We start from the raw sequence: 25,845 nt of genomic DNA, 5'->3' as shown, positions 1-25,845 counted from the left end.
CCCTCGCGTCGTTGGGTTTTGAAGAAAACCTTTGGCTTGGTTTGACCCTTCTCTGAGTATAAGTTGGAAGGAAACTGATCATGGAGGTCTAGTAACGAATCCATTGACGATACATTCGTCAATTCTAAAGGCTCGTATCTCTTTCGCTGTATCCCCAGTTTCGGTTTCATCGAACTTCATTGATCTGTAAGCTTGACAAAGAAGTTCCTCTTTTCAGGTAAATCTTCACCCCTGTTTTTCAATGACCTCAATTCTAAGGCTTGTCCTCTAATGCAACTTTTCCTCTAGTGGAAAACTTGTGCTTGAGCCTCTGTCGTCCCTTCTGATGCATTACTCAGACAAATTACATCCAAGATCAAACTCTATCTTCCCAGAAGAAAAAATCAGCCTCTTTGGACTTCATTCTTGGCTTCTGATGTCCTTTTGAAGTCAATTCATGCTTCCATTTGATTTCCTCCATGCTTGTAATCTGCTTACGACGATCTACCTCCAGTTTGCAGCCATGTATCAACTCCGATTATCCGCCAAAATCTCTGTTGATAAAATTCGGGCTCTTTATTCCATAACTGAAGAAAACGGAACGCCATTTGACGAGAACGGGCCGTCTCGTTAACCCTTCAACCACATTAACGAAACTTTCTCAGTATATGGCAAGTACCACGTTTGTAGCCGTCTCCATACAAGAAACCACCACTGAATTGCAGAAATCAACTCGAACACAATCGGCTGCTTAACTCCCAAATTTCCACTTGTGCCCCGTTACAATGGTATTCTTGTCTCCAACTCTACCCACTGGGCGACCTGCACATGCTTCACCATCTTACCCAGTATCACCATAACCACCATTGCCAGCACACTTGAAATTCCGAAAAAAAGAACGAAATTCTCTAATTTCTTCTTGCCCTTTCACCACTCCGCCCATCGAACAGCTACAACTTTCAATGGGTGTTTTCCAACAACCACGGTCACGTGACCTGTGTGCCTCGCTCAATGCGTACACGTTTTACCAAAAAACAACCTCCTCCAACAACCTCTTCATGTCTGTCCTGTCTTACAAGGCCCAGGACCCGTACTCTCTGGCTGCCGTGCCAGATAAGATGGCGGTGTTTCAGGAGTGTTTGCAGCAGTTCAATGCCCTGCCTGTGGACGCCAAAAAATGCCGTCAGTTGTTGGCCAAGCTCTTGAGGTTGATCTACCAGGGAGAGCTGTTCCCACTGCAGGAGTCCACCACTTTGTTTTTCTCCATCTCCAAGTTGTTCCAGCACAAAAACCTGTCTTTGCGTCAATTGGTGTACTTGACCATCAAGGAGCTTTCCGCAACCTCGCAAGATATTTTGATGGTCACCTCCTCCATCATGAAAGACATCCAGCTGGGGCTGTTGATTTACAAACCCAACGCTATCAGAACGCTTTCCAAGGTGTTGGACCCTACCACCGTCTCCGCGTCTGAACGTTTGTTCCGCAATTGTTTGGTCGACAAGAACCCCATTGTTTCATCGGCCGCTTTGATCTCGTCCTACAACTTATTGCCAATTGCCAAGGATGTGGTCAAACGTTTCACCAACGAGACTTTGGAAACCGTGCAGTCGTACAAGCTGTTTCCCCCAGACCAGTTTCAGTTGCACGAGTACTACGGTGCTTCCACCACCAACTTGCCCTCCAACTCCTACATGTACCAGTACCATGCTTTGGGCTTGTTGTACCAATTGAGAAATCACGACAAGATGTCATTGATGAAGCTTATCACCAGCTTGGCTGAGGGCTCTGCACTCAAGAATTCTTTGTCTATCATCCAGCTTATCCGCTACATCAACAAGGTCTTGTTGGACGATGAGTCCCTCATTACCCATTTGCATCCAATCTTGGCCGGCTTCTTGAAGCACAAGTCCGATATGGTCGAATTGGAGGCCTGTAAGACCTTGATTGGCTTGCAGCACCTCATCAAGGAGGACGACTTCATGAACATCATCCTCACGCTACAGAAATTGTTGAGCGTGCCAAGAACCGCCACCCGCTTTGCTGCTGTCAGATTAATCAATAAGATCTCTGTGAAACACCCTGAGAAGATCATGGTCGTCAACTTGGAGTTGGAAGCCTTGATTAATGACAGTAACAGATCTGTCTCCACATTGGCTATAACAACCTTGTTGAAGACCTTGGGTGTGGGAACTGTTGAATCTGCATCTGCATCCAGCTCCGAAAATGTTGACCGTTTGATATCTAAGATGACTTCTATGATGGACGAGATCACAGAGGACTTCAAAATTACAATCATCGAGGCTATTGAGAACTTGGCTCTTAAATTCCCATCTAAACACAAGAAGCTAGTGTCGTTCCTTTCAGATTTGTTGAGAGATGACGGCACTTTGCAATTGAAGTCTAGTATCGTCGACGCATTATTTGACTTGATCAAGTTCTTGTCCGACAAGGCTGCTAAACAGCTCATATTGGTCAACTTGTGTGAGTTCATCGAGGACTGTGAATACACAGAGTTGTCTGTTCGTATTTTGCACTTGTTGGGTGACGAGGGCCCTACCACCACTAATCCTTCCTATTACATCAGACACATCTACAACAGATTGGTGTTGGAGAATTCCATCGTCAGATCGTCTGCTGTAATTGCCTTATCCAAGTTTGCTGCGCAGTGTGACGAGACCGTCGCCAAGAACGTCAAAATCTTATTGAGCCGGTGCTTGAACGATGTTGATGATGAGGTCAGAGACCGTGCTTCATTGTCGTTGAGCTTCATCGACAGCAAACGCCCTCAATTGATAGTTGCTGAGTCCAGTTTCAATTTGGCTGCGTTGGAAAGCAAATTGACCCACTATTTGAATGACGAGGGCAACTTTGGTCACAAGTTCGACGTCTCCGAAGTGCCTTCGCTCACAAAGGAGGAGCAGAAGTCCTTGGAGTACAACTCTAAGATCAAGAAGTTGGAGAAGAGTGATGGTGCTGAAGTCGAGTCCGATAAGTCCACGCCTTCAAAGGCCAAGGATGAGGCGCAAGGTGGCGACGACAATGCTAACGAATACTTGAAGCAACAGGAGTATGCCGCCAGCTTGTCCGCTATTCCAGAGTTTGCCGACCACGGCAAGTTGACAAAATCGTCAGCCACAGCCACATACTTGACCGACAGAGAAAACGAATTCGTGGTGACAGTTGTGAAGCACTTCTTCGTCGAAACACAAAAGCTTGTGTTGCAGTTCGACGTCACCAACACGTTGTCATCGTTGGTTTTGCAAGATGTGTCGGTTGTGACACAGGCTGACAATGAGTTATACCAAGAGGAGTTCACAATTCCTTTGGCGGAGTTGAAGCCAGAACAAACTGGTAGCGTTTATGTGTCGCTCACGACGCCGGCCATTGGTGACGACGATCTTCTCGCTGCTTTCGGCAACACACTTGTCTACACATCCAAGGATACTGTGGATGAAGAAGGTAACATCGATCCTGCTGATGAAGGCATTGAGGATGAATACCAGATTGACGATTTGGAGATCACTTCTGGTGATTTCATCCTGCCTATGTACAACTCAAACTTCACGACAATCTTCGACCAATTACCTGAGACTGAGGGTAGTGTTGTGACTATTGGTGGAGTGAGCAATTTGGAGAACGCAGTGAGCAAGTTGAGAAAGACATTGAACGCGATGCCGTTGGACGGCTCCGACTACGTTCCTGCGGACCTGACGTCGCATGTGTTGAAGTTGTTGGGTAAGGACTTGTGGGGCGGCAAAGTTGGCGCCCTGGTGAGACTTGCTCAAACTGGAGGAAAAGTGGTGGCCAAGTTGCAAGTCAAGGGCGAGACCCCTGGCTTTGCCGCGGTGGTTGCCAATGGTGTGGAGTGATTGATCCGAAAAAATATTTTACTGAAATAAACGTCTATAGATGCAGAGGTCGGCGTTTCAAGGCCTTGTAGAGCACTCCACCAGAGAAGTACACAAGCAAGGCGGCCAACAATATGAGAATAAATATCCAAATGGCGGCGAGGTTGTCAGCTTTTGCTGCAGTCGGACACGCCAAGTGAGAACGTACCTCAAAGAAGTAAGTACATTCATCGACAGATGCCACGTATGAGACATGGGCTTTAGTAAGCATTTCTCTGTCGCAAGTGAAAGTAAGAATAGTTCTTCTGCGGAGTGGGGTTCCGTCTTTGAAGGTCATACCGTTGCATTGGGTGCCATTCTCATATGTCAATGTTAATTTTCTTCCCTTGTAAACTGGTTTAGAGGAAACCTGACCCATCAGAATGTATCTACCCAGCGACTGCTCGATATAGTACGCACCGACCTCGGAGGCGTTTAGGCCGTCGATGATGTCGGCAGAGCCCAAGAGATTTCTCTTTATGGCACCCAGGCAAACTCCAATGGTGTAATTGTGACCCAGATCATATCCTCTAGAGGACCACAGAAGATGTCTTACATCCTGACCATGGTGGTTTTCGATCACTGATAGCCCACGTAAATCGATGAAGTTCTTTTGTGGAGAAAGTACTGTGCAAGGATCGAGCTCCTCATTATGTGTTTCTTGATTTGAGGGTGTGCTCGTGTCATGGACCAAATCGTGTAAGGAAGGAAATCTATGTGTTTCAAGCAGATGCTGTGGGCGTTGTTCCACAATAAAAAGACCGACAGCGATGAAAACTATCACCGCTAGAAGTGCTAAACGACGTGTATAGCGAGGGGGCATTTTGACGCTTTTTGGTGGAAATTTCCAGTCCGTTGAAAGCAGTAAGCGGCCAGGAATTAATCTCTTAAATGTTCACTTTCTTTGAGAGAGCTGTTTTCGAAAGGGATAGTCTGGTTTTTTTGTTTCTCGAACAAACTCGTCAAAAGAATTGTCTTAGCCTTCGTGGGTATTTATGATGCCAACGTCAGGCCACAAAAAAGATCAGCGAGGCAAATGTAGTGACCAGTTTGCCAGGCTGAGATAGCGATCGAAGCGTGGCGGTCTTTGAAGCGAAAGAATGTAGCGTATTTCTGCCTCAACGGCTAGTTCGGTTGGAGCGGCCGACTGGAGCGCTTTATATGAAAAGCAGGCTCGGGCTTTTGCAGATTTCGTCTTAAATCTCCAAACAAAAGGATCTGCAAATAAATTTGTGGGAAGGAAGTTTCAACTTTGGGTGCCCAGAAAGAAGAAGGTGTGCGGTTGAGATGTTGATGCTCAGGACGCGAGGAAGGTATAGATGAGGGCAGATGCTCCTACTTTTGGATAAAGGACTTTTGGGTAGTATGTCACGGTCACTTGAATATAGATGAAATATAGCGTTGGGCTGTGCTTAAAAAAATTTCATGGGATGTATGATAACGAATTTACGGATATCGACAAGGGTGTCCCGATGTGCGATTACAAAGAGAAGTGCAAAGGAACAATGGCGGTGCATTGATCTCGCGGTATTCTTGATAATTGACAAACATCAGCGTATGTTGAAAGATGTTTTTGTTTAAGTTTTACTCAAATTTACGCAAATCGTCGATTTAGGTTAAACCGGTTCTTGGTAGTGAAGCTACTGAAAAATCTGTGCGAATATGAGTAGGAAGTACAAACTGTTACTTGAAGGAAAGATTAAAAATCAAGACATTGCTAAATTTACATGGACACCGTAGCCCTGACATCCTTAATTAAAACGCCAATCCCTGGCATACACATTTGATGATTCATAGGAATACGGACATGTAATTGCATTTTGGTGTCGATTGAGGTCTGACCGCAGATTGATAAATGTCTACTTAATGCAATGTCGGGTAATACAAACCCAAATGGTTGGAGCTTTCTTCTTATAGTAACTTTTCGATGTATATGATGTACCCTCGAGTAATTGGCTGCGAAGCTGGGTAGGGTGTCAAGAGAGTATGCCAGACAGCCCCTCGTTTTGCTTCAAATTCTTCATGTATTCCTTCATAATCAAAGTAAGCTTATTACGTGATATCCACCCTTGAAACAAGGAGAACCTTGTCGTCGTCGATATGGACCAAGACGGACTACCTTGGCAAAAGCAGCCCACAAATCCGAATTTTCAAAACCAGAGGCTCACATGGTTAAGAATGGAAGCAGTGGTTACGTGAAAAATTTGTATCATGGGTCATCCAGGCGAAGAGAAAGCCTAGAGGAAGGCTCCACAACAGTTCAAAGGCACGTGATACAGCACGTGACTTAACAACTAGCTCTTAGCGAGCCGGACCTTAATTGCCTGCTACCACACTCTTTTCAACCAATGGATCCCTGGAATAGCAGCGTGACCCCGACGATAATAGGAGCTGCACCACCGCTTTTTAATTACTCGGATCCGCTCTTGTCCCGTCTTTTGGACACCAAAAAAGCCCTCTTTGACCAGGCCTCACAGGACAAAGAACAAACAACGGAGGAGAGTGATCAGCCCACAACGTCCCCTGAACTTCAATTCTTTTCTGCGGTTTGTGAAGGCGACGTGATTACTGTTGAAGCTGTGGCTAAAGCGCACCCCGAGGTTGTTCTGCAAACATACCCCCAAGAAGAGGGCGTGACTCCTTTGATCTTCGCCGTTGCGTTTGACCATCAAGAGATTGCCGAGTCACTTTTGTCAACACACAATGTCGATGCAGATACTCCAGATGACACGCCAATTGGATACTCACCACTCATGTGGGCTGTCCATTTGCGCAACTTGCCGATGGTAAAACTCCTATTGGACTACCAGGCTGATCCGCAACTTCTGCCCAAAAACGACGGCAAAGATGCCGTTGCTTTGGTAACTACCGACGACTTGCCAATGTATGAGTTTTTCCGGGGCCATAATCTTTTGAATCGAAGCCTGAATAGAACCAGCGACATATATGAACCAGACTCCTTCCAGCATGACACCAGCGACATGGACTCATTAACACATCAGATTAGAATGCAGACCGCAGGGCTTGCGCTTGATTTGGATGAAGATGATGATAATGTGCGTGAAAAGGAATTGGACGAGGAGGCTGAATTGTCTTTGGACACGGAATTAGTCCAAACACTTGAGTACGACTACGATAAACTTCTACCAGAGCAGTTTATCAAGTTTTCAGACTCTGATATCCCATCTTTGCTTGACTACATTTTCAATTTGCGCAAGGATAATACCTCATTTCAGCATTCCACGAAGGTGCCAGCTGCCATTGTATTTCAACTCGTCAGATACTCCCACAACAAGGTCCATAGCAAGGATTTGACGGAATTTCTTTTTGAGTGTTTTATTGCAAGATTGAGGTCCGTCACCAACACAAAATCTGGTGTCTTCAATATGGCAATCGCAGAGGGAGACAAAGCAGCTGCTCTTGGTGCCGGCGACATTGTCCTATTGAGTTACTGGCTTTCTTCAATTCAATTTTTGCATTTCTACTTTGCTAAGGCGAACATATACCACGACTATCCTGCGTTCCTTCAGGAGTTTGTCAACATCACACAGTCCTTGGTGGCCACCCTCTCCTTCTCGATCAATTCGAGACTCAACTTACTTGTCGATGACTGCTTGCTCAAGTTCACAAACTTGGTTGATGTTTCATCTGTCTTGTATGCCAAGGACTGGAACTTCTTCAAAAACAAGCCGAACATGAAGGACCAGCCTAGTACCTACGACGACATTTTAGAAATGCTTTATCCTCCAACTATGAAGGAGCTTATGAAGCCGTCGCCACTCAGATATGTCCAAGTGCTTGGTGCTCTTGACTATGTTCTCAAATTGCATGAGGTGGATCCTTTATTGAGGCTTCAAACTTACTCCCAGGTTTTCTATTACATCAATGCCACCATATTTAATCGTCTTGTGGCCAACTCCAAGTACTGTTCTCGTGCAAAAGCCATACAGATTCGTCTTAATATCTCCACCTTGGAAGATTGGTTGCGTTCACACAACTATAGCATCTACAAACCAGAGAAGGCAGGTGGCTTAATCGAGCTTTTGAAACCAGAGGAGGGTGGTCATCAATTAAAATTGCACAATTTACTCGATGAAACCCCTCAAACGGAAGGTGCGTCTGACACAAAGAATCCTCACTGCCTCGCTTTCTACTACAGATCGTTGTATCATATTGGTAAAAGTCAATTGATGCCCACTATAGAGTTGTTGCAATGGTTGCAATGTATGTCTGCTCTCAAAGATGAAGACAGTCTCATAAACACCATAAACCATTTCGACACGCTTAATTACTACCAATTGTTCAAGGTCGCCAACAAGCTTTACCGTTATGAAGTTGAGGAGACTAAGCTTCCGAAACCACTTCTCCAGTATCTCAAACGCCTCATGAATGAACATGGAGAGAAACAGATCGAACGCAGTCTCTTGCATTATATGACTCAAAGTACCTTCTTGCTGAAGGAGCTCTACGTTTACCTTAATCCCAACTTCATTTTTGGAATTGCGTTGCCCAACTTAAATGAGCTCATCGTAAGATATGGTGCTGGTCTCGGAGGTATCAAGTCCTTGAGGGCTAAGAAATTCCAACCAACTTTGCCTGTGACAGTGTTGGATGATGTCGATGAAATTCTCACGAAGAACAGGGAGTCAAATATGAATGACACCTATGACTACGATGAGATTGATGGCGATGATAATGAAGACGAGGAACCTGTGGAGGAGAGCAACGGCGACGATAGAACGGAGGAACGCCCTCCTGTGGATAACTCCCGGTCGTTCAAGGGAGATGAATTGTTCAAAACTGTACAAGTTCCTCTGTCCTTGGTACATCGGAACTGGGGCGATAACGATGAAAACCCTTGGTGATTGCAAATGATGTATTATAGGTTCTATGTACAGATTTTGGAGCGGAAGCAAATCACATCTGAGAAACAAAGTTATTGTTCTTGATTTTAGCGTTGTTGGCTTTGTTGATCTGCTTCTTGCGCCACTTCATAATGTCGTTATCCTTCAACTGTTTATCCAACTTGGGCTTGTCAAGGCAGTCCCAGAGCCAGTCAGGGTACTCTTCGTCTTTCAAGGCCACAGGCTCATCACCCGATTTTCTGATTTTGAGATTAAGCACTGTGCCTGCGGGACAGATAGACTGCCGGGCCACAGTAGACACGTGGAAGCTTCTGGCCACACGAAAAGAAAGCATGGTGAAGGATGAGGATGTAGGACGTGAGAAGTCGATGTTAAGCAGGTAGTGCTGCACACAAAAAAGTTCACCGGACTTTCGAAGGCAGATCCGTTGAATGGAATAAATAACTCAAAAAGATGGAACTAATTGAAATGACTTCAGCTACGAAGAATCAAAGGTTTACAGGATGCTACACGTGACGATGTTCATCTGACTGCGTTCATATAAACCTCGCCAGCGGTGAGGTTGTTGAAAAAAAAAACGCAGCGAAAAAACCACATCCTCAACTCCACCATGGCACCAAAGAAGAAGGGACCCGTTGAAAAACCAATTTTGCTCGGCAGACCCGGCAACAACTTGAAGTCTGGAATTGTTGGTCTTGCCAACGTCGGTAAATCGACTTTCTTCCAGGCTATCACCAGATGCCCATTGGGTAACCCCGCCAACTACCCATTTGCTACGATCGAGCCTGAGGAGGCTCGTGTCATTGTGCCCAGTGCTCGTTTCGACAAGTTGTGCGAATTGTACAAGCCCAAGTCGGAGGTGCCAGCTTTCATGACCATCTACGATATTGCTGGTTTGACAAAGGGTGCAAGTGCCGGTGAAGGTTTGGGTAACAACTTCTTGGCCAACATCAGAGCTGTCGATGCTATTTACCAGGTTGTGCGTTGTTTCGAAGACTCCGATATCATCCACATTAACGACGAGGTTAACCCTGTTGCTGACTTGGACATCATCAAGGACGAGTTGAGATTGAAGGATATCGAGTTCGCTACTAAGCACTTGGAAGGCATTGAGAAGATCACCAAGAGAGGCGGTCAGTCTTTGGAGGTGAAGCAGAAGAAGGAGGAGGCCGAGTTGGTCAAGCGCATTATCCAGCTTTTGGAAGACGGTGGCCGTGTTGCCAACCAGAAGTGGACTCAGAAGGAGGTGGAGGTCATCAACTCCATGTTCCTCTTGACCGCCAAGCCATGTATCTACTTGCTCAACTTGAGTGAGCGTGACTACGTGCGTAAGAAGAACAAGTGGTTGTTGAAGATCAAGGAGTGGGTTGACGCCAACTCCCCTGGTGATGTTATCATCCCAATCTCCGTCTCTTTGGAGTCTCACTTGTCTCAATTGGAGACAGACGAAGAGAGAGATGCCTACTGTAAGGAGATTGGTGCCCAGTCCGTCTTGCCAAAGGTCATCACCACCATGAGACAGAAGTTGGACTTGATCTCCTTCTTCACCGGTGGTCCAGACGAGGTCAGAGAGTGGACCATTAGAAGATACTACACTGCCCCACAGGCTGCCGGTACCATTCACGGCGACTTGGAGAGAACCTTTATCTTGGCTCAAGTTATGAAGTACGATGACTTGATTGAGCTCGGTGATGAGGCTAGCGTCAAGTCCAACGGTAAATTGATGCAGAAGGGCAAGGACTACTTTGTCGAGGACGGAGATATCTTGTACATCAAGGCTGCCGAGGGTAAAGCAAGATAGGTAATAGAGCGGCTTCATGGAAACACACTGTAGCACCCACACACCCACATACGCAGTAGTAGTACTAATATGTTGCGACTTCCGCGCATACTAAACTACCATCTGATGCTTCGTTTTAGACGACTTTTAAGCCAACCCCCTAGCCACTTTGGCAATCCTAATAATTATCCGGCACCGTACGGCTCACCGACTCCTGATTCAAATCTAGGAAGTCCGGTGCCGCCAACGAACCATAATTCCGGATATCAACAGCCATCATACGAGCAGCATTTTCCAGAACCCAACAGGGCCCTGGGATCCCGGATGCTTTGGGACGTTCTTAACTTCGCTGCAACGCTTGGAATTGCTTACTATGCTTATGACAACTACGTTGCCAAGGTGAAGCTTGAGAAAGTGATCAAGCAGACCACCGCCATCAACACCAAAGCCATGCAACAGCAACAACAGCTTTTCGCCAATGCCCGTCAGAAACACCTTCAAGACATGATGAAAGTAGCTAGAGCGCTGCACAGGGCCACGTTCAAGATGGGTGTCCATATCGCCATGCTCAGGAAGCAACTCATTGACGCTGGGGTTGAGCCTGTGGAGGCCGACAAAGCTTTGGAAGAATACCGTCAATCGGTTCAGGCCAAGAGTGCCAATGGCGTGGAATACTTGTGGCTTGATAGCTCTTCGCCGTACAAGAGTCTCATGCCACATGTTCGGGACTACAGAGGTGGGACTGCTCTTGAAAAAGAGGACCCAACAGAGTAGACAGGGTGGAAAAAATATCCGATTAAATAGAATTCATCACTGGGACGGCATTCACGTATATCCTCTTTTTGCAACCACCACCGTTGAGTAGTGCACGGGTTACCCGCACCTCCTGGGGTGCCCTCAAGACAGGAGAAAATTTCTCACTAGGCTTTCTTCTTTTTCTTCATACAATGTCTTTTAATAGGCGCCCATTAGAGTCACGGTTTGCATGCCTACTTCCACATGTGATCAGCGCCACTGTGTGGCCCTTCGTGCTCGGGTAAGCCTTAGATTAACCAGTTTCTCCGGCCCTTTGTGTCGAACTGCCTTCGGGCAGTTACGCGGCTCGTAACTAACATCACCACTTCCGGCAAGATCTGCACTTCATGGCCCTTATTTGATCAACTCGGCATCTATCTTGCCCAACAGACGTTGCTTGAGCTTAGTCTGCAACAAGTTGAACTTTGGACAGCAAACACTTTGAGCTTCCGGCCCATTTTTCTCGTAGAACTCTTTGCAGCACTTATACAATTCGTCAATCACCTTGGTGCACTTGGACTCATTGTATCCATTACTTTGTAAACAGTCTTGGATAGCACATGCTTGTGGTTTACACTCGTTTCCCTCAGATTCCGACATTTTCTGTTCTATTAGGGCGATTCAGGGAAGAAGCAATACGTTAGAGCATTTGCTATGTGCGGTATATGCCCACTTTTCTATACCAGTATCACGTGAGTTGACATCCCGTCAATGGATTTAAAGGATGCTAGGGTCCAAATCGGCATGGAAGTCGTCCTCGTCGTATTCGCTCGGCTCATAAATGACTAATGGAACGAACTCGTTCTTTTCGGCGGCTTTCCTGAAGCTTCGGATTCTATAGACATAGAACGAAGCGCAAGCAGAGAACACCGACACCAAGATTGCTATCAAACCCCATCTGGACAAGTGCCATCGAAGACTCTCAATTTCCGAGCGCATAGCCATGGTGAAGTCTGTCGTGATTTTATGGTTCGTCTCTTTGATTCGTAGCATTATGTTTTTGCTCATGAGCGTGTTTTCGGATTTCTGGTCGTTGATGGCAACCTGAATATCGTTCTTCATTTGAATGAAGTGATTGTTGAGTTCGTCCCTGATTGTACCAAAGTCACGTTCAAGCACATTGATCTGGTTGATGTTATCGTTGATGTGATTCTCGCGGTTGCGAGTGACGTCGACATTAAGCTCTTGCTGTGCACTTTCGAAAAGGTATCGCTCATTCTCTAGCTCGTACTCTTGAGAGTACTTGGTAGAAAGCTTCAGAAGCTTCGAATTCACCTGCACTATGAGAAGATTGATCACTTCGTCACTCTGCGCTGGTGTAAAGCCTGCTCGCGTGAGTTGCTTGTAGACATCGTAAGTATCAATGTATGGCTCCATATTTTCAAAAATGGTGGTGAGATAATCATCAGGGCTATCCTCGTCTACCTCCGGACTTCTTTGCTCTTCTGTTCCTGGTGGCACCACGACAGGATTTGAGAAATTAAAGAGAGAGGCCGAATCTGGACTCGCCACCTTCGTATCCTTGTCTGGAACCAGCTCCAGCTTATTTTGCGGTGGCTCCTCTGACTCAGTCTTATTCTTTGACTGCTTAGCCTCCTTTAAAAGCCGGCAATTTAGCGTTGTGAAACCCCTGTTGCCCGAGGGCGAGGAGGCAGATAAAGCACAGCACCTCGAGGTAGGAAAACACCGAATGGGCGCGGGTCGTCGGGAAACACACAGAAGGACTCTGCTGCAGTATAATGGGTCTAGTAGTTTAAGCATGGGGGAGTTGTGACAGGTTATAGTGACGCACAAGACGAGATCTAAACAAGTACGGACCTGATAGATGCCTCTGTACGCAGGTCACCGCAACTAAATGATAGCATCTGTGATAGCCAAAGAAGGTTTAGAGGCATCCGAGGCTGTAAATTGCAAATCTCAAAACGATTTTAAAAAGCGAAGCTACTTTCTATCTGGTTTGATTGGAGTGGTAGTGGCGGAGAGCCTCGTTAAAGGAGGCGCGGCTGAAGGCGCGAGCAGTAGGTGTGATAAACGGCGTGCCCTGACACAAGAACGATTGGAGGGTGACCATTGGATTTTCTTCTGATGTAGCGATGATCAAATCAAAGCTCTGGTGAATTGGCATATGTGTTTTGGTCGCAACATATATTGTCATGACGCCAACTCCACCTTCCTTAGTGCTGCGACCAACCACTAGTTCTCGCTTTCTCTGTGAAGTGACCACCGAAAGAATCCCCTTTTCTGACTCTTCCATGGCAGCCTCAATTGCTTCTTCTATCCCTGTAAGCTCCTCCGGGGAGTAATAGCAAACCGCAGACAAAGTTCCCGCCTCCCAGCACCACTGCACCAAATGGACCAACTCGGTCAAGAACCGTGCTCTTTCCTGTGCCACAAAAAGCTCCTTCAGCTTTGTATACTCAATCATCGCGTCTTCGTATAATCTCTTTTGATCCTCCTTGGGAAATTGCATCACCTTATCCGCGTCCAAATAAGCGACGGGCTCCTCAGGGCTCTGCTCTAGAAAGGGTCTAGACGAGGCCACCACAGCTAGGCTTCGAGGGGAAACGGAAGATGACTCTTTCGAAAAGAACCACGAGATCAACGGAACGTTTGTCAAGTCGGGGATCATTTGAATCAAATTGTGAAGCATCCGCTTTTCAAAAATTGCATACGTGACAGCTGAAAACAAGAAGCAATTCCATTTTCTCTTCACAACATGTAACACGGGGAACTGTGTCTCGTGGTTAACCCCTCTAAGAGTAGATGCGAGGTGTGGGTCGACATCCAAAAGAAGCCTGACGAAGCTCATTTATAATGCTGTCCTCTTTTTTAGAGGAATTCGCCCCCTTATATAGTTTCAGGAGTAATTTTTTGCAGCCATTTGGTGCGGCTCACAGCAGGCATAATAATAGTGGATTGTCCGAGAAATTCATAGCCTTTAAAACAAAATTTGAACAAATTGATGGTGTTATTAAGAAAAAACTAATTGGGTTAATTTATGAGAATTCAAAAGAGCATAAACTGGATGAGGCCTCGACATACTCGGCCCATTCTTTAGTGACATTTGCATTTATTGATTTCATCAAGCGCCAAAAACTTGAAAGACTTGATTATCACACTTTTAAGGAATATTCCTTTAGTCGAAAACAACCAGGTTTAGTATGTTACCTTGACACGTTGATAATTCGACACGATCTAGAACCCATTGTGTTTCATCTGTTCACCTTCTAGCCCAACATATGAGCATAAGACCACTAGAAAGGAAGAGATGAACTTCCTGATTTTGAACATTTGTTATAGTGTTCTTGAAACTGCGTATGTTCAATGCAATGATGTCTCACATAGTTTCATGAGGGTCTCAACAGTCATACCGAAAAAATCAAAACGTGTGGTGATCAATATAACAGGATCTTCTCCTTTTTGCTTCAAAAATGAAGAAGCCGCTAAATGATTGCATCAAATTCCTTTCTCTTCAGCCTCTTCACCTCTCTGGTTTCCGACCTGGATCAATCTCCTGCATTTGCAATCACCACCATAACAGAGCACCTTCGATCCTTTGGAACCACCACATGAACTTCCTTTCCTCGGCGATTTCCACCTTGACGGGAACTTCCATTCCTTATACGTTCAAGGAAAAGATCATAGACCCGTTGAAGGCCACATATCCCGATTCACGCTCGATATGGACAATCTACAATGGCATCAATCCAAAAACAGACACGCCAGTAACGATCTTTGAGTTCAACTTGAAGGATCCGGCTGCCACTCGGTGGAACTACGACGCGTTAGCGCGTAACTGTTTTAAAAAACTGAAGCTTATAAAGTTCCCTGGAATCTTGTCCATCGTGGACTACTTCGAATCAGACTCTTACTTGTATATCATCACCGAGCATGTGACGCCATTGCAGCATTACTTGGCTACTCATTCAGACAAAGTAACCAAGGAAACGAAACTCTACGGTATTTACAATGTCGCTCATGCTTTGCTGTTCATTAACACCAAGGCATATTCTGTTCATGGACATTTGGACCTTTCTTCATCAGTGTTTGTGAATGCCCAAGGCGAATGGAAGCTTTTTGGCTTCGAACTTCTTACCTCGATGAAGTCTGATCCTGACCAGCCGATTTATCGTCTTTCGTCGCTGTGCCCCATGTTCAACGAGAACTTGCCAGATGAGGTAGTGGCTAGTGGAATTGAGGCGATCAGACCCTATCCTTTCAAATTTGACTCCTACAAATTAGGAGTGTTCATTTTCACGCTTTTGGCTACTACTCTGTACAAGGATCCCGTGGTGGCTACAAATGGCGAGGCATTTGCCGGGAGCTCACAGATTCCACGTTCCTTGGCCCAACCAGTTAAAAAGCTCACCAACGTCAAGCCGAACCTACGTGTTACCGTCGAAAAGTTCTTACAAGAGACGGAGGCATTCTTCAGCTCCAATAGACTTGTCTCATTCAGTCGCCTCTTGGAGGACATGAAATTTCAGAATGCTCATGATAAACTAGCATTTTTCAAGAATGATGTGGCACAATATATTGACGAGGAGTTTCCCCCAGGATACTTGGATAACAAGTTACTTCCCGAGATCATTACACAGTACAACAACTTGGTGCACACTAAAGTTCCTCCAACTGTCACAGCAGAACAACAACAACACAGACAGGAGACAATCTCAGTTCTTCTCAACTACATTTTGAAGCTTGGTACTGGATTGTCCGAGGACGGGTTCAGCAAGACTGTGAAGCCCATAATTTTCCATGCATTCACGCTTCCAGACCGAGCTGTGAGACTCACACTTTTGAACTACTTGCCCAAGTACGCCCATCATTTGTCTGATAGCGAAGTCCAATCCAAGTTGTTCTACAGTTTAGTTACTGGCTTCAACGATACCAATTTTATGATTCGTGAAACGACGCTCAAATCCTTCACATCAGTCATCGACAAAGTGAGCGTAAAGCAAGTGAATCAGGAGTTGTTGAAGGTGTTGGCTAAATCTCAAATGGATCCCAAACCCTCTATCCGGACAAATACTTTGATTCTCATCATAAAAATCTCGAGCAAGATCTACGCCAATCTGAAAAATAGTGTCATTATAACTGCACTTGGAAAATCATTGAGAGATTCGTTCGTTCCTTGCAAGATGATGGCTCTTTCAGGTTTTGATCAGTTGATAGCGGAATTTCTGCTTGAAGAGATCTGCTCTAAGATCTTAGGTCATTTGGCGATTGCGCTTATGGACCCAAAATCATTCAAGGTAAGGGAGGAAGCCAAGCGTGTTTTCCAACTATATTTGACTTCGGTTGAGAAGCATGCATCATCATTGCCTAGGGATGAGGAAGACGAGGATGAAGAGGAGAAGGAGTTCTTCCGCCAGCATGCGCCTCAAGCTCCTGTGGAGCTGAAGAAGGAGGTGGAAAGTTCAAGCTCAACTTCATTTGGATGGAGCATGGTCAACAAACTTGTGCTGTCATCGGCGATTGGCGGAGACCTCAACAAGAGCTTCAACTCATCGACACCGGACTTGACTCGAGAGCCGACTCCCGTGGACTCAAGTCAATCGGCTCAACCCGTCGGAATTTCTGCGCTGGCGGGGAAAAACAAAAACACTTTCGAGCCGGACTTTGAAGACTTTTCTGACGAAGATGGATGGGATGTGGATCAGGCCTTCGAAGATGACTTCGGTGGTGCTAAGCCCGAGCCAAAGCTGTTAATTGGCAAAAACGGTAGGACTGGAGGCGCAAAACCGCCTTCAGCTCCTCGCAGAACACCTGCCAGGGCCTTGTCGCAGCGAAATCAGAGAAGAGTGTTCTGAGAGCGAAACCAGGACTCACCTTGGGTGCAAAGAAGCCCGCGGCCAAATCACCGGGATCCACGCTTAAGTTAGATCTCAAGGTGGAAGATGACGACGACTCGTGGGCGGCGATTGGTAATACCACAGCTGTAACCGCCGTAGCTGGATCAAGGCGCTTTATTGAAGCTTCATTCTATCATACGGCTCCCAAGATATGATAGCTTGACAGAAGGTTGCCCACTGTCAAAATTGGGCTTGGCTTGCGTATAGGGTCTGTCGGTTCCAAAGAGCCACAAGTGAACTACAGTCACAACACCTCAATCTTTGAGTAATTCTTTGAATGGGGCTGATTTTGCTTGATGAGAGACATGCTGTATGAGCGAAGAATCCTAACGTGTGATCGTGAGCACGATTACATAACTTTCGAAGACGAGATACCTGGCGGCTAGTGCGGCTACATTCGCCAAGAGGACATTGATAAGCTTCGTGACTTTGAATGTCAACCTTAATCTGCCTATTTTCTATAGCACCCTTTTTGTGAGATTGAATTAGGCGCATGACGGTGTTAACTGGATCATAACGCAGTGGTGACTATGCCTACACGGTAATGCTTAGTTCACGATTAAGTACGAAAAAATTATTAGTAGAGCCTAATGTTGGCCCCGTCAAGCAACGACATGGTCAAGTGCACATTCTTGCGAGGGTCTCCAGGATTGTCGAATGAGTCAATTTCAGAGAAGTTCTGAAGAAGGCGAGCTGTCACGTAAGACGCTTGGGTCAAGGCAAGTTGCTGGCCCAAGCAGATCCGAGGACCTCCGTTGAATGGAAGAAATCCCCAGCCCACTTTCTTAAGTCTTGCTTCACCCCATCTTTCGGGTCTGAACGTGTTTGCATCCTTGCCGTAGATGGCCGGATTTCGATGTGTCACGAAAACTGAGTAAACTACCACTTCACCTTTTGGCACGAAAACAGGTTCTTGTCCATTTGGACCTCCTCCTCGAGGCAATGTAGTGTCTTTGGTAGCTAAGCGGCTATTCATTGGGACAGAGGGGTACAATCTGAGCGTCTCATGGAGGACCCACTTGAGATATTCGAGTTTCTTGAGTGATTCAAATGTCATCTTGCTAAGATCAGCAGTTTCCCCCTCGCCAAAGGCTTCAACAATCTCAGTCCGAAGCTTGCGGAAGATCTCGGGATTTCTTGCAAGTTCGAAAAAGACAAAAGACAAGAGTCCTGCCGTGGTATCTCTTGCTGCAATGAGGATGTTCAAACATTGGTCTCGCAAAACCACTGGGTTTCTGGTCTGCTTGACAAGCTCGTATAAGAATACATACCCATTTTCGTTCTTTTTCGCCAACTCCTCTGGAGTCGCTGCAAGAGCCTTCTCCACGTAGTAGTCAGCAAAATTGTGAACAATCCGGTTACACTTTCTGAACTCTCTTGTGGTGAGAATAAAGTACAGATTATGGAGTCCGGACCGCAAGAGGAGGTAATATTGCGAAGTGTTGAAGGCTTCGGGAAAAAGTTCGACCCCTTCAGGACCTTCAAGGTCAGAGAGTTTGACGATATCATCTTGGAGCGAGGAACAGGATTCACCGAAAAGGAACTCGGTGCCCGAGTCGATTGTCAACTTGAAGAACAAAGGCTGAATATCAAACTTTGATCCGTTTTGAATTTTTATTCTTCGCAAAACATGCTGTACGTGAGACTCCAACATTGCCCCTGGAGAGACCTGCTCTTTGGCAAACTGGGGCCTAAGCATGGCCCGGGAATGTTTCCAGCCATCGCCGTCCAAGGTGAAAATACCGTCACCCAAAAGAACCCTGAACTGCTTGTGGCGAAGTCCCAACGAAAAATCGCTGAATTGAGTGCTCAAGACGGCCTTGATGTTCTCGGGGTCCCTTGTGGTATACCTCAAGCTTCCTGTAGAGCGGAAGAGGACTGTGTCACCATACACCTTGTCGAACATTTCCCCGAAAAATTCCGGCATGTCTCCTGTTTTCAGCCTACGCAAGATCTCCAAGCTGAACCAGAAACCAAAAATATAGTCCCTGATGAACGGAGGCTCGGAGGCACCCAGTTTCCGTAAACGGATGTGGTAGCTGATCTTGTTGGTGATGGTGTAAACGGCGACGGTGAGAGCCACCCAAGCCCACCATGGAAGCGAGACCGAGTCAATGAGTGCCATTGGTAGAATCGATGAAGAAGAATTGAAGTTTACAGGTGTACTTGCCACTAGGCTTCATGAGCCCCATTATGTAGGTGTCTGATGAGGGGTGGGGCTTATTCTTGGTCTACTTGGCGGACTTATAGGGACCATGTGAATGCCGATTTTTTATAGAGAGATGTATTCCTGATATCATTTGTGATTGCAATAATCTCCATTAGGCGTCTGGGACTGTTTGTGCCTATTTTTGGAACACGATAGGGGCGATTGTGGGTTGGCCATTGAAGGGTCCGGATTTAGTGGCAGTATGTCGGTGCGGCTTGTGACGCAAGCTCTAAAAATTCTTCCGTGAGATTTGCAGCCATATTTTACGAAAGAAGGAAGCGGTGAGGAAATGACTCAGTATCGAAGAGCTGCTGCAAGAGAAGGCGGCAAGGAAGACTAAGCCCAGGATTCGTGCGTCAGTGAAGCTTAGTCCTGAGCAAGAGCTTAAAAATCTCATTAGAGCTATATCTTTTTGCAAGCGGCATTGGATGGTGCCTCGATTGAAGTATCTTTCCCCCCAAACGGGCTCCATCGGGACTATTTCGGACTGAAAATTTTTAAAGTTCCGAGCACCTGCGTGGGCTATAGCGTTGTATTGTTGACAACAGAGACCCCCACGCTATTGTCCACCTTCTAGACCCACTAATTGCACAAAACTACATCGAGATCATGTCGATGTTCTGTAGAAGGAAAAGAAGGCAGGCTAGCGCTTAAAAAATAACACCATGCGATAGGCCTTCTGCGTTGCCCACGTGTGGTCGGTATCATAACGCTCAAGGATGGTAATCGTGCGCTAGATCCAATTCAAACCCCACGACCCACGCAACTTTAAGCGAAGCAAGCATCGAAGACCCTGGCTCGTTTGCATGCAGCCTTGTCCACGGAATTGGCTATAAAAAGAACCGCTATCGCCATTTTTGTGGAACACCAAATGAGATTCTCTATCCTCACCACGCTCAGTGCAGCCTTGGCTGTGTCCATCAAAAGAGGCGGAAAAGCTTCCGATTGGGACTTCGAAAACAACAAAATCCAGGGCGTCAACTTGGGCGGCTGGTTGTTGCTTGAACCCTACATAACTCCTTCGCTTTTCGTGGCTTTTGGTGACGACATACCTGTGGACGACTACCACTACCAAAAAGCCCTCGGCAAGGAGGAAGCGAAAAAGAGACTCGACAACCACTACGACACTTGGTACCAGGAGGACGATTTCCGCCAGATGGCCAAGGCCGGAATCAACACCGTGAGAATCCCCATTGGCTACTGGGCTTATGGGCTCTTGCCGGACGATCCGTACATTCAAGGCCAGGACTTTTATTTGGAAAGAGCGTTAGGCTGGGCCCGCAAGTATGGAATCAATGCCTTGATTGACTTGCACGGAGCCCCAGGGTCCCAAAACGGCGGCACCAGCTCTGGATTGAGAGGGTCCTATGATTCAATTGAGGATTTCCAAAAGTCGGTTGCATACCAGTCTGACGAGAACGTTTCGCTCACACTCACGGTTTTGCAGAAGATTTTTGACAAGTACGGCGGCGAGGATTACGAAGACGTTGTCAGCGGAATCGGCCTTTTGAACGAGCCTCTAGGTATCGCCTCAGACATGGATAAGCTCAAGGACTTCTACCAGTGGGCATACGGCAACATGAGGTCTGTTTCCAGCAATAATGTCGTCATAAGCGACGCTTTCCAGGAAGAGGAGGGCTACTGGGACAACTTCATGACGCTCGATGAGGGCTTCTGGAAGGTGGTTGTGGACCATCACCACTACCAGTGGCACAGTGCCGAGGAACTCAACATGCCTGTGGAAGAGCACGTCCAAACAGCCTGCAACTGGGGAACACAGCACAAAAAAGAGTACCACTGGAATATTGTGGGCGAGTGGTCAGCAGCCATGACCGATTGTGCACCTTGGTTGAACGGGGTAGGCAATGGGGCACGGTGGACCGGGGAGTATCTCGATTCGCCTAGATTTGGCTCTTGTGAACCTTATGCTAAATCCAGCGAATGGACCGAAGAGTACAAGCAGAAGACCAGGCAGTTCATTGAGGGCCAAATTGACGCCTTTTCGTCAGCCAGCGGGTGGTTTTTCTGGAACTGGAAATGTGAAGACGCCGTGGAGTGGGACATGTCTGAGTTGATCAGACTCGGGGTGTTCCCGCAGCCGTTCGACGACAGGCAATTCCCCAATCAGTGTGGAGAGGACTTCTGATGCATGCAGTGGAGTCAGATTTACGAGATGGTGAATGTTTGATTTTTTTTCGAGAAAAGTAGCAAAGCAAGTTGTATTTCGAAAAACCATTTTGTATAATTCTGTAGCCAGAGAAAGCCAAGATACTTCGAGGCTTGAAAACCTGTCAATGGCCGCCAAGCGAGGGGCCCCAAATCTCCGTTTTCCAGAAAATCAGAAAACCCGCAGGATGACTAATGGAGAAAAATTAACAGGTTTCCAGGGACAACGAAGCCGTTCGACACTGGGCAGACGCACGGCTCAGGTTTCGGGATTTGAGCCCCACCAGGATCCACACCTCAATGCCCAGAAGCCGAAAAGGCGCTTAAGCGAGCACCACACTCACCGAATCGTGGGTATCGGCACCACGCCAGGGAAACAACGCAAACTAGGCACCCTGAAGGAGACGAGACCAGAAATAGAGAAAAATCAGAAATCTGGTGAAATATGGAAAAAGACGTACGACGTGCAGAGGGGAAGTCCGGAAAAAACCGCCCGCCCAAAGCACGCTCTCGAGGTGCTTGTCCTGAAACAGCAGAGGAGAAGTCACAACCATCGTCAGATAAGACTTTTCACAGAGCAAATCTAGCGTTTTCGGGCGCATCAGGGCGTGGGTTTGTGGCCGCAAAAACGCAAGGCGTCTATTGTGGCGTGTGGCCACTTTCTGCAAAAAACGCCAAGACAAGCCGCTGATAAGCGTCAATGTGTGGATCACGGTGACACATTGATTGTGTGAGAGAAGAAGCAGTTGAGCTGAGAAGTTTTTCTTTACTGATGATGAAAACCACTTTTTATGAATAAAGTGCTGGCTCTCTTCATGCGAGTGAGATGGTTCTAGGAAACCTCGCGTTGGTTGGGAAGGCTTTTTTATGCACTATATGCGGCGCTGCCGCTTCAGGCTGCATTATCGGGTTTGTAGTGAGATAGACGACCTGAAGCCGGGATTCAACACCAGAATGCCGCATGCTTTCTCCGGCTCCTAGGGATGCTAAGAAAATTACTTTGGACTGCTATGGGTGAAATCTCGATTTTGCTCCACTGGCGGCTTGCCAAGGCCTTGAGCCATCAGCATAAATAGTTCCCGGTTCCACGGCTTTTCAAACCATCCAAAAGCTGCCATGCCTCAGGAAAACACGCTCAACGAGAAACACGTGGTAGCAATCACAAGCATCCTCAGCTCGGGCACCCACGGCCAGACTCAGGATCACGAGGTAGATCTTCAAGCCCTTACCTCGCAGGATATTGCTCTTGAGGATGTGGCTGATGGGCTTTCCTCTGCTCAGAAATTCTATGTCTTGAAGCGTCTCAATCTTGACCACTTGGAGTCGCTTGACGACTTGCCCGTCACGGCGACCTTCATGTTGGAGAAGATTTCCCACTTTCCTGTGGAGGAGTCGTTGCAAATTTTGAATAATTACTTGACAGAGCACGAGGACGATGTAAACATTCCCACCAGCGAATACGACTTCATCAAGCAGCTCTACGACGACGCTCCTCGGCACCTTTCCCTTGGGGACGTGAAGGATGGCTCCTCCCTGGTGGAGGAGAAGAAGGTTAGTATTGATGAGAAGGGTCCCCAGACCTATACCGTCCAGAAGGGCTCAGATACCGAGTCCAACGAGTTGGAGATCCACGACTGGGAATTCCAGCTTCGTACCGAAGCGGCTATGATTGCCTATTTCTCTCCTTACCCAGAGGTGAGATCTGTCACCAACCCTTACGATGATCCTAGTATTCCCGTGGAGACCCTCAGAGTTTACCTTCTTGGTATCCTCTGGACCGGTGTGGGCTCTTTCGTGAACCAGTTTTTTGCCGAGAGGCAGCCCGGTATTTCTTTGAGTCCTGCAGTGGTGCAGCTTTTGCTTTACCCCTCGGGTGTCTTGTTGGCTACTATTCTCCCTAAGAAGACAATCAGACTCTGGAGATGGTCCATTGACTTGAACCCTGGTCCTTGGAACTACAAGGAGCAAATGTTGGCCACTATCTTCTACTCGGTGTCTGCTGGTACACCTTACGTTTCATCCAACATCCACGTGCAAAAGCTTCCTCGTTACTACAACAACCAGTGGGTCGATTGGGGCTACCAGATTTTGCTCATTCTCTCGACAAACTTCATGGGTTTTGGTTTCGCCGGTATCATCAGAAAATTCGCTGTGTACCCTGTGAGAGCATTGTGGCCTACACTTTTACCCACACTTGCCTTGAACAGAGCCTTGTTGCAGAAGGATAAGAAGGAGAGCATCAATGGATGGAAGATCTCGAGATACAACTTTTTCTTCCTTTTCTTCAGCATCTCGTTTCTTTACTTCTGGATCCCAAACTACCTTTTTGAAGCATTGTCCTACTTCAACTGGCTCACTTGGATCGCCCCTAATAATTTCGAGTTGAGTTTGGTGACGGGTTCGCTTTACGGTTTGGGACTCAACCCACTTCCAACATTCGACTGGAACGTTATCAACTATAACAGTGCTTTGATCATCCCATTCTACTCTCAGATCAACCAGTACATTGGTTCGTTCATCGGTTTTATCTGCATTATTGGACTCTACTACTCCAACTACTACTGGTCGGCCTATCTCCCAATCAATACCTCCACTTTATTTAACAACAAAGGTGAGAGATACCAAGTCCAGGAAGTCGTCAACGAGAGATCTTTATTTGACAATGAAAAGTACCAAGAAATTGGACCACCATTCTACTCAGCTGCCAACTTGCTCGTTTACGGCAGTTTCTTTGCCATCTACCCTTTTGCATTCATCTATGAAGTTTTCTGGAACTGGAGACCCATGTGGTTTGCCTTGAAGCATTTGGGTGGCTCATTCAAAAACTTCAGAAAGTCCACCTTCGAAGGCTTTGATGACCCACACAGCACGATGATGAAGCAATATAAGGAAGTTGCCGACTGGGCTTTCGTTGTCATTTTGATCATCGCCGTTGTATTGGCAATTGTCTGTGTTCAAGTGTATCCTGCTGAGACCCCAGTCTGGGGTATTTTTTTTGCACTTGGAATAAACTTCATCTTCTTGATTCCCCTCACTGCCATCCAAGCCACCACTGGTTGGGGTTTTGGTCTTAATGTGTTGGTGGAATTGATTGTCGGTTATGCCTTGCCAGGTAACGGTCTCGCATTGAACTTCATCAAGGCGTTGGGTTACAACATCAACGGTCAGGCACAAAACTATATCACCGATCAAAAAATGGGTCACTATGTCAAGATCCCACCAAGAGCTCTTTTCCGCTGTCAGGTGCTTTCTGTCTTCATTGCCTCCTTCATTTCTTTGGCTGTGATGAACTTTATGATTGACAATGTCGAGGACTACTGTACGCCTCAAAGTTCCCAGAAGTTTCTTTGCCCAAGCTCAAACGTCTTTTTCTCCGCTTCAGTCTTGTGGGGTACAATCGGTCCCAAGAAGGTCTTTGGTGGCCTTTACCCATTGTTAGAGTGGTGCTTCTTGATCGGTGCCCTTGCTCCAATTCCTTGCATCCTTTTCAAAAAATACGGACCAAAGAAGATCACCAAATACTTCCAGCCAACGTTGATCATCGGAGGTTTCTTGATCTATGCCCCTTACAACTTGAGTTATTTCACCACAGGTGTGTACTTCTCCTTCATCTTCATGTACTATATCAGAAAGCATTACCAGGCCTGGTGGGAGAAGTACAACTTCGTCTTGTCTGGAGCCATGGACGCAGGTGTTGCCTTCAGCAGTATCATTATTTTCTTTGCTGTCCAGTATCATGACAAGCCTATTGACTGGTGGGGCAACTCTGTTTCCTACTAAGGCGTGGAAGGTGGATATGGTCAGCAAACGTTGAAAAATGCCACATTGGAGGCTCCTGATGGGTACTTTGGTCCACGTATTGGCAGTTTCCCTTGATTCTTTTAATCGTAATTAATCGATAACAGTTTAGTTTTTCGCTGTGTATGAGGCCGATCTCTTATATAATTAATTAAAACCTTCATTGCAACTTGTCTGGGAGTCTTGACTGTCAAGTGGTTTGGATTTGGAGCTCTCTTCAAATGCACCTTCTGCTAGGGAAGCTTTAAGGTCTCTCCTTGCGCCAGAAACCTGGGATAGACCAAAGTAGGTATAGTTCCGGTAGTTCATGAATACCGGGCATCACAGTTTGCAATTACATACCTGGAACATATCAGCATCTCAATCACATTTTTGAGTGAAAGTTCCATGGCTGGTCGATCTACTCGGTACCCTCTTTCGAGACTACGAGCCCGTCTCTGGTACGGCTCTTGAGCAAATGCACGTCGCTAAGACCCACAGTTGGTGACAGGGAAAATCAAGGGGGTAATCA

General features: G+C 46.6%; 10 protein-coding genes across 10 annotated transcripts; 7 read left to right on the top strand and 3 right to left on the bottom strand. All coding sequences in view use genetic code 12, as the record gives it.

The window, feature by feature from the left end:
* Window positions 1-1,037: 1,037 nt before the first annotated feature.
* Window positions 1,038-3,848, top strand: SEC21 (coatomer subunit gamma; the record flags this gene model as incomplete). The annotated part of the gene is made up of 1 exon (XM_025480115.1): window positions 1,038-3,848. The coding sequence occupies one exon, from the start codon at window positions 1,038-1,040 to the stop codon at window positions 3,846-3,848; it is 2,811 nt and encodes a 936-aa protein (XP_025334415.1).
* Window positions 3,849-3,882: 34 nt separating this feature from the next.
* CXQ87_001579 (uncharacterized protein) lies at window positions 3,883-4,689 on the bottom strand (the record flags this gene model as incomplete). Its single annotated transcript, XM_025480114.1, has 1 exon — window positions 3,883-4,689. One exon carries the CDS (start codon window positions 4,687-4,689, stop codon window positions 3,883-3,885), a length of 807 nt encoding a protein of 268 aa, XP_025334414.1.
* Window positions 4,690-6,214: 1,525 nt separating this feature from the next.
* On the top strand, window positions 6,215-8,731 carry CXQ87_001578 (uncharacterized protein; the record flags this gene model as incomplete). The annotated part of the gene is made up of 1 exon (XM_025480113.1): window positions 6,215-8,731. One exon carries the CDS (start codon window positions 6,215-6,217, stop codon window positions 8,729-8,731), a length of 2,517 nt encoding a protein of 838 aa, XP_025334413.1.
* Window positions 8,732-9,341: 610 nt separating this feature from the next.
* Window positions 9,342-10,532, top strand: YBN5 (Obg-like ATPase; the record flags this gene model as incomplete). The annotated part of the gene is made up of 1 exon (XM_025480112.1): window positions 9,342-10,532. The coding sequence occupies one exon, from the start codon at window positions 9,342-9,344 to the stop codon at window positions 10,530-10,532; it is 1,191 nt and encodes a 396-aa protein (XP_025334412.1).
* Window positions 10,533-10,835: 303 nt separating this feature from the next.
* On the top strand, window positions 10,836-11,285 carry CXQ87_001576 (uncharacterized protein; the record flags this gene model as incomplete). Its single annotated transcript, XM_025480111.1, has 1 exon — window positions 10,836-11,285. One exon carries the CDS (start codon window positions 10,836-10,838, stop codon window positions 11,283-11,285), a length of 450 nt encoding a protein of 149 aa, XP_025334411.1.
* Window positions 11,286-12,023: 738 nt separating this feature from the next.
* CXQ87_001575 (CCDC90 family protein) lies at window positions 12,024-14,115 on the bottom strand (the record flags this gene model as incomplete). The annotated part of the gene is made up of 2 exons (XM_025480110.1): window positions 12,024-12,936; window positions 13,553-14,115. 2 exons carry the CDS (start codon window positions 14,113-14,115, stop codon window positions 12,024-12,026), a joined length of 1,476 nt encoding a protein of 491 aa, XP_025334410.1.
* A 760-nt stretch (window positions 14,116-14,875) lies between these two features.
* On the top strand, window positions 14,876-17,119 carry CEX1 (Cex1p; the record flags this gene model as incomplete). The annotated part of the gene is made up of 1 exon (XM_025480109.1): window positions 14,876-17,119. One exon carries the CDS (start codon window positions 14,876-14,878, stop codon window positions 17,117-17,119), a length of 2,244 nt encoding a protein of 747 aa, XP_025334409.1.
* A 619-nt stretch (window positions 17,120-17,738) lies between these two features.
* On the bottom strand, window positions 17,739-19,286 carry CXQ87_001573 (cytochrome P450; the record flags this gene model as incomplete). Its single annotated transcript, XM_025480108.1, has 1 exon — window positions 17,739-19,286. The coding sequence occupies one exon, from the start codon at window positions 19,284-19,286 to the stop codon at window positions 17,739-17,741; it is 1,548 nt and encodes a 515-aa protein (XP_025334408.1).
* Window positions 19,287-20,241: 955 nt separating this feature from the next.
* Window positions 20,242-21,516, top strand: CXQ87_001572 (glycoside hydrolase family 5 protein; the record flags this gene model as incomplete). Its single annotated transcript, XM_025480107.1, has 1 exon — window positions 20,242-21,516. The coding sequence occupies one exon, from the start codon at window positions 20,242-20,244 to the stop codon at window positions 21,514-21,516; it is 1,275 nt and encodes a 424-aa protein (XP_025334407.1).
* Window positions 21,517-22,652: 1,136 nt separating this feature from the next.
* CXQ87_001571 (OPT family small oligopeptide transporter) lies at window positions 22,653-25,316 on the top strand (the record flags this gene model as incomplete). Its single annotated transcript, XM_025480106.1, has 1 exon — window positions 22,653-25,316. The coding sequence occupies one exon, from the start codon at window positions 22,653-22,655 to the stop codon at window positions 25,314-25,316; it is 2,664 nt and encodes an 887-aa protein (XP_025334406.1).
* Window positions 25,317-25,845: the final 529 nt, after the last annotated feature.

Source organism: Candidozyma duobushaemuli, assembly GCF_002926085.2.
Source record: "Candidozyma duobushaemuli strain B09383 chromosome Unknown B_B09383, whole genome shotgun sequence".
NCBI classification, from domain to species: Eukaryota; Fungi; Ascomycota; class Pichiomycetes; order Serinales; family Metschnikowiaceae; genus Candidozyma; species Candidozyma duobushaemuli.
Note: the sequence above shows the minus strand (reverse complement) of the source record. Positions and strands in the feature narration are given on the sequence as shown.